Raw genomic sequence first — 6,156 nt, 5'->3', positions numbered from 1 at the left:
CATCTGATTTAACACTTGTCTAGATAGGAAAACATCTGATTTAACACTTGTCTAGATAGGATATCATCTGATATTTTCCTCAATGTTACTCAGATGTAGGATTAATTAACCGGGTACCGTTGTGAATCAGTCTTGAACTGCAAACCATAACTTTTTTCCGAAATTTGAACAGAAAGTAAGATTTCCCCAACATTATGTTAATAATTTGTAACAACATTTTCGTAATTTCAAGAAGTTTATGATAGTTCGGTATTTAGAACAAAATGTTATGGGTCTAATATAATGGGTCTTCTAATATTATATAAACCTGACTTAAGATGGTTCTGCATGCTCAGTGCAAACCGTGTGTTGTTAGTCGTCTTGCTTCGTTTTTTTAGACTTCCAATTTTTTAAAACTGTATTCTATTCTGTTAAGGTTTGCTTTTATCAAAAAATGGAAAAACGATCGTTTTAAAATGTTTGTTTTATGCATATATATTTTCTGTCAGGGTAAAAACTTGGCAAAGTGCAGGAAAAGTAAATATTTAAAATCTTTTTTTTGTAAATGTTTGCCTTTCTTACGCTTTGCCAAATTTGGGCCCTGAAAGAAATATTTTCGAAAACTACTAAATATCGATCCTACATGACTAAACACACATTAGTAGCTAGAGCTTGCTATGTCTAGCTGTGTAAACCATTTAATTTTGCGATCATAATATTTCATAATCGAAATTTTCGTAATTTTAGCTTGAATTTTTTTTTATTTATAGATATGTTGACTGATAGAAACAAGATTCTAAAGTTGAACAGACACACAACAGAATAACCTCCGTCTCAAAAATCGATAACAAAGAATTCTCTTTATTTCCTGAAAAAATTACATATATGATAACATATAAAACTGTTATAATGAATGTTTATAATGAAAAAAGATTCTTACGATCTAATAGCTGATAACAAAGGGGTTAAATAGTTGGACAGTACCAAGTACTACAAGACGTTTTAAACTTCTGAAATAAATGACAATTAATTATTAACGAAAGTCACTAATTCTTTATATGAAAATATTCTTTGTTTAACTTTTTGAAAATGGATTCACAATGCAAGGTTGTTTACGATTTCGACAGGAGAACAAAGAAACCCGGGTTAAAATTGTTTGGTTAGGTGTCTCCGAGAGGGGATCTAAGTTAAAGACGACTTTACATGGAGACCTTGTTTTTTAAATGGTTGACAATAGATTATTTTCTAATTTGCCAACAATACTTTTAATATTGGCTTGAACTTAAGGTTACAGTGAAAATTCTATTTCCCCTGAATTTGATGTTTTGTATGGAACACAGAAGATTTTCAAAATTTGGTTTTTAGCTCAAATTTCACAATATTGGAGACAGAAAATGTTGATAATTTTAATGTTACTACTCATGTTCACTGATTTTGAATTGTCTGGACAAAATGTTTAGACTGATGCAACGTTTCTGCAAAATTAAAAAAATTTAATATATTTAATAAATACTGGAACATATTTGTTACATTGTATGTATGTATATCGACATATGCAAAAGAAAAACAAACCGGTTTGATTACCTAAGGGCAAATATTTTTTGTTAGGCTTTTAGGGCGCTTCGCACCAATCTTCTATTTCCATTGTGAACATCTCCTCTTTGTATACAATATTGTAAAACAAAAACATGAAACATTTCGCGTTTTTGAAACTTAATGAAAATACAGTATACAGTATACTAAATTTTTTTGAAAACTTTAAAAACTAATATTTTTTAAGTGAAGATTATACCGAACAACTTATTTAGAAGGGGGGGGGGGGTGCAAATTCGTCGTTACACTTCCATTTTAGGAGAAAGGGGGAGCACCTGACCCCTTGCCACCCCCCCATGGCCCTGAGTCTCGCTATTCATACATCGAATTTATTAAAATATTTTTTTTTGGTTCTTGTGAACCAAGGACGGAATCTTAATAAAAATTGATATTAGTCTTTTAAAAGTGTGTGTGTGTGTGTCTTAGTCCAAGTAATGTATAGGTTTCATTACAGTAATTACTGTTAATCTGTCCCAATAATATTTATCAGATTAAATTAACTATATGATGTATTTCATAAATTTAACAAATTACACTAAATCTTGATTTATCAGGTCTCTATATAGATATTCTTTGGTTTGGTTTGGTTTACGCCTCCAGCTGAAGAGATATTCCTATCTGATGTCCACCCTAGACAAAAATAGGTCAAAATAACAAGAAGTAGTTGGACTAGGTATGGATAGTTGAACTACTTCTCAAGAATAACCGAGAATGCACGAGAGAAGTATAAATATCCATACCTACAGTGTGTTCTAATAAACATGGGAATCAAATGACGACTTCTATGTCGTCTTTGTTATACGCGGCGTTATTTCTTAGACATAATTTTTAATTTATTTAAAATATTTATCACCGAAAACTAATTTTCTCGGGATTTTCAAAAATTAGTCTACCATTTTTTCACCTTTAAAATTGATGGAGATATCTAGAAATTTTCCTAGATTCCAGTTTCTTAAATTTCTTCCAAACTGTTAAAATGTTCAATATCTACGTTAATTTTAAAGATACTAAGAAGGTAGACCACATTTTGGAAAGCTCATAAAGTGTCAAGTGTACAGTGTTGTACACTGTACAGGGATACAGTACCTGATTAAAGTGTCAAGTGTACAGTGTTGTACACCGTACAGGGATACAGTACCTGATTAAAGTGCATCATATCCACTAAGGCTGCCAATCCCAGAGTTATTCCAGATCTTAATTTCTGTTCATAACCAAGACCAAGTTGTCTAAAAAGAGGATTGAAATGATAAAAGGGATTGTAAGACTGTAATTCTAAATGAGCCTCAATAAAGGATTAATAACTGAAAGAATTAACCAATGCTACAGTGAGACCTATAAAACTGTGGAATAGGAAGACAACTGTGAGACTCAAGTTATAATTTTAAATTGTCCAACGGACAGCAATTGTGCAGAGTGCACGGACCCATTACACTTATTAAAGGGACTGTAAAGGAAAAATGAAAGGGGGTATAGGCTGAAACCTAAGTATCTTAGGAGTTGAACGAGATCCATGAGAGTTCTATCTGATGTTCCTGTCTCGAGAAATTGATATTAAACTGTGTCAAATTTATACAAAAATCGGTATATACCAAATTTTGTATAAAACAGTAGGTTTAAACAGATTGTATTCAGCAAATACGCAACCAATCTGAAAACGACGATATCCCAGAGAAGCCTAACTAACTTAGGTTTGCTTCTATTATTATTTGAATTTAATAATTTTTCATTTTTAATAGATTAAATTAATAGTTATTATACATAATAATACGTACAAAATTTGGTATATACCGATTTTTGTATAAATTTGACACAGTTTATATCAATTTCTCGAGACAGAAAGATCAGATAGAACTGGCAAAGGTTTCGATCAACTCCTAAGATACTTAGGTTTCAGCCTATACCCCCTTTCATTTTTCCTTTACAGTCCCTTTATGTGATTTTCAAGCTACAGGTAAAACTATCTGCTTTATAACAACATTAAGTATGTACACACTTCACACAAGTTTGCTTAAATGTCGTCTTCATATTTCATAGTTTTATAGGTCTTCCTGTAGTTTACCTAGAATTGTTAAGTTTAGCTCTAATACTGGCTTCGGAATCCAACTGATACTAAACATATCAATGAATCAGTCAATAACCAATCTATCAATTAATTAATTAATTAATCATTCAATCAATTAATTAATCATTAAATTAATTAATTAATTATTCAATCAATTAATCAGTCAATCAATCAGTCAATAACCAATCTATAAATTAATTAATTAATCATTCAATCAATTAATTAATCATTAAATTAATTATTTAATCATTCAATCAATTAATCAGTCAATCAATCAGTCAATAACCAGTCTATCAATTAATTAATTAATTAGTCTGTAAATCAGTAAATCAATTGACTCAGTCACTAACCAATCTATCAATTAATAATTTATCATTCAATCAATTAGCCAGTCAGTCAGTCAGTCAGTCAATAATCATACAAAAAATTATTTAATCTAACTTTAAATTCATTCAATCAAACAATCAAGTAATTTACAAAAATTAATTCTGATGAAAGCCAATCATATTGAATAAAAAGCACAAGACCTTCAATTACATTCATCTTATGACTAAATAAAATCTTTATCCAAAAGTTACCTAATAAGTCATCACAAAAACATCAACTATTACTATGGTTACTTTTTAATGATTACAACCAACATAACAAATAATTTAAGCAATGACCAAGTCAACAAATCAATCAATCAATTCTTCAGTAAAGCAATCAATCAATCAATCAAATGAATACGAACCTTAGCACCCAACCCTATAGTAGTATTATTGGCGCTAGCAGTCCAGCCTAGAGTACATCCGCACTCGAGAGAAGGATTTATCTTTAACAAAAATATTATATTTTGGTTCAGTAATTCTACGGTCATTGTACGGACCCCTCCCAATTCATATTTCTTGGCAACTTCGCGTGATTATACTATTCTAGATCAGGTTAGGTTCAGATAAATAATATTTGAATTAAAAAGCGCAAGACCTTCAATTACATTCATCTTATGACTAAATAAAATCTTTATCCAAAAGTTACCTAATAAGTCATCACAAAAACATAAACTATTACTATGGTTACTTTTTAATGATTACAACCAACAAAACAAGTAATTTAAGCAATGACCAAGTCAACCAATCAATCAATCAATTCTTCAGTAAAGCAATCAATCAATCAATCCAATGAATAAATACGAACCTTAGCACCCAATCCTATAGTTGTATTATTGGCGCTAGCAGTCCAGCCTAGAGTACATCCGCACTCCAGAGAAGGATTTATCTTTAACAAAAATATTATATTTCAGTATTACTACAGTCATTGTATGGACCCCTCCCCCTTCATATTTCTTGGCATTCTCGCGTGATTTTACTTTACAAGTTCAGGTTAGGTTCAGATAAATGATAGTCACTTAGATTTTATCTAATTTTCATTATTTCATATTTCATATTCACCTTTTTATAAACTGAGCCACCAAATATCTGTCCATCGTTCATATTTGCAAAAAGAACAAAATCCCGCGTTGTTAATCCAACTCCCATATTATTCTTCGTCAGCTGGGTAAAACAAACATTTCAAATAAAAAACCGCCATTTTGATTTAGATTAAGAGAATAACCGCCATTTTAAATCTATATTTAATGAGTATACGCCATTTTGAAACTAAAATTTATGAATATCCGTCTTTTTAAATTAGAATTTGTGAATATCCGCCATGTTGAATCTAAATAAAATAAGTAAAATCTTAAAAATTTGACGAGTTTTTATTCTTGAAAAAATGTTTATCTTCCTTTGATTTTGAAGTGTCATAGGCCATTTGATAACCTGAAAAAAAAACCAAGATTAAATATATTTTGTTTAACTTATCCAGGAACCGAATTTAATGAATTTGAGCTAGGTCGCTGAAGAAGTGAACAATGAACATGGACAAATTCAGAATCACCGATTAAAATACGTGGTTGAACTGTCTCTGGACTCTAGAGAAATACAGTCATAACCAGGACAAGGCGGAACAAAAGTAGTCTTTGTTAAATAATTTAATTAGAAAAAACTCTAAAATGTGTTAACTTGTAAAGTTCTCTGATATTTATCTCTGTTTTGTTTATAATTACTTAACTGACTTAACAAAGAAGACTTTCATTCCAGTTTAAACTGTTTAAATTAATATTTAGAACAAAATTCTCATCTATACTTAATTTAAAATAAAAGTTACTGCACCAGCAAGCCAAGCACCATGTCCAATCACTCCCGACGCGTTCACCAAAGGCCCTGTAGTCCAAAACACAAAAATATTCTTCAAAAGTTATCACTTTCGACTTTATTTAACAAGCATAAAACGGTAAGACAAAAGTAACTATTTTTTAATGTAAGATTTGTTGACCCTTTATTTAAAAGTTCCAACAACGATTCACAACAGTACCATTGAAACCTTAATCTCTTGTTATGCTGACAATTCATACATTTTCGGTTTACAGTTTCTTTAGTATTATGAAAGCAGTCCCTATATAACAAGTCTAACAAGTTTGTTTTCCTTCTTGGTGAAAAACT

The 6,156-nt window shown here is 30.5% G+C and overlaps 1 protein-coding gene across 1 annotated transcript; it reads right to left on the bottom strand.

Moving 5' to 3' along the window:
* Nucleotides 1–2,063: 2,063 nt before the first annotated feature.
* Nucleotides 2,064–5,897, bottom strand: LOC111715971 (voltage-dependent anion-selective channel). The gene is made up of 7 exons (XM_023491376.1): nt 5,827–5,897; nt 5,399–5,433; nt 5,065–5,166; nt 4,811–4,891; nt 3,632–3,681; nt 2,711–2,798; nt 2,064–2,202 (listed from the first exon to the last, which is right to left on the bottom strand). Exons 2-7 carry the CDS (start codon nt 5,423–5,425, stop codon nt 2,161–2,163), a joined length of 390 nt encoding a protein of 129 aa, XP_023347144.1. The 5' UTR covers nt 5,426–5,433; nt 5,827–5,897; the 3' UTR covers nt 2,064–2,160.
* Nucleotides 5,898–6,156: the final 259 nt, after the last annotated feature.

This window comes from Eurytemora carolleeae, unplaced genomic scaffold, assembly GCF_000591075.1.
Source record: "Eurytemora carolleeae unplaced genomic scaffold, Eaff_2.0 scaffold1905, whole genome shotgun sequence".
NCBI classification, from domain to species: Eukaryota; Metazoa; Arthropoda; class Copepoda; order Calanoida; family Temoridae; genus Eurytemora; species Eurytemora carolleeae.
Note: the sequence above shows the minus strand (reverse complement) of the source record. Positions and strands in the feature narration are given on the sequence as shown.

Bases quoted from the DNA above. Each gene is read 5' to 3' on its own strand.
- LOC111715971 (XM_023491376.1), bottom strand. From the start codon at position 5,425: ATGGCCTATGACACTTCAAAATCAAAG. The intron at 4,892-5,064 runs GTGAATATGAAA...TTTTTGTTAAAG, and splicing joins GTGGCTCAGTTTATAAAAAG to ATAAATCCTTCTCTGGAGTG. The intron at 2,203-2,710 runs GTACTGTATCCC...ATTTTTGTCTAG, and splicing joins ATATGATGCACTTTAATCAG to GGTGGACATCAGATAGGAAT.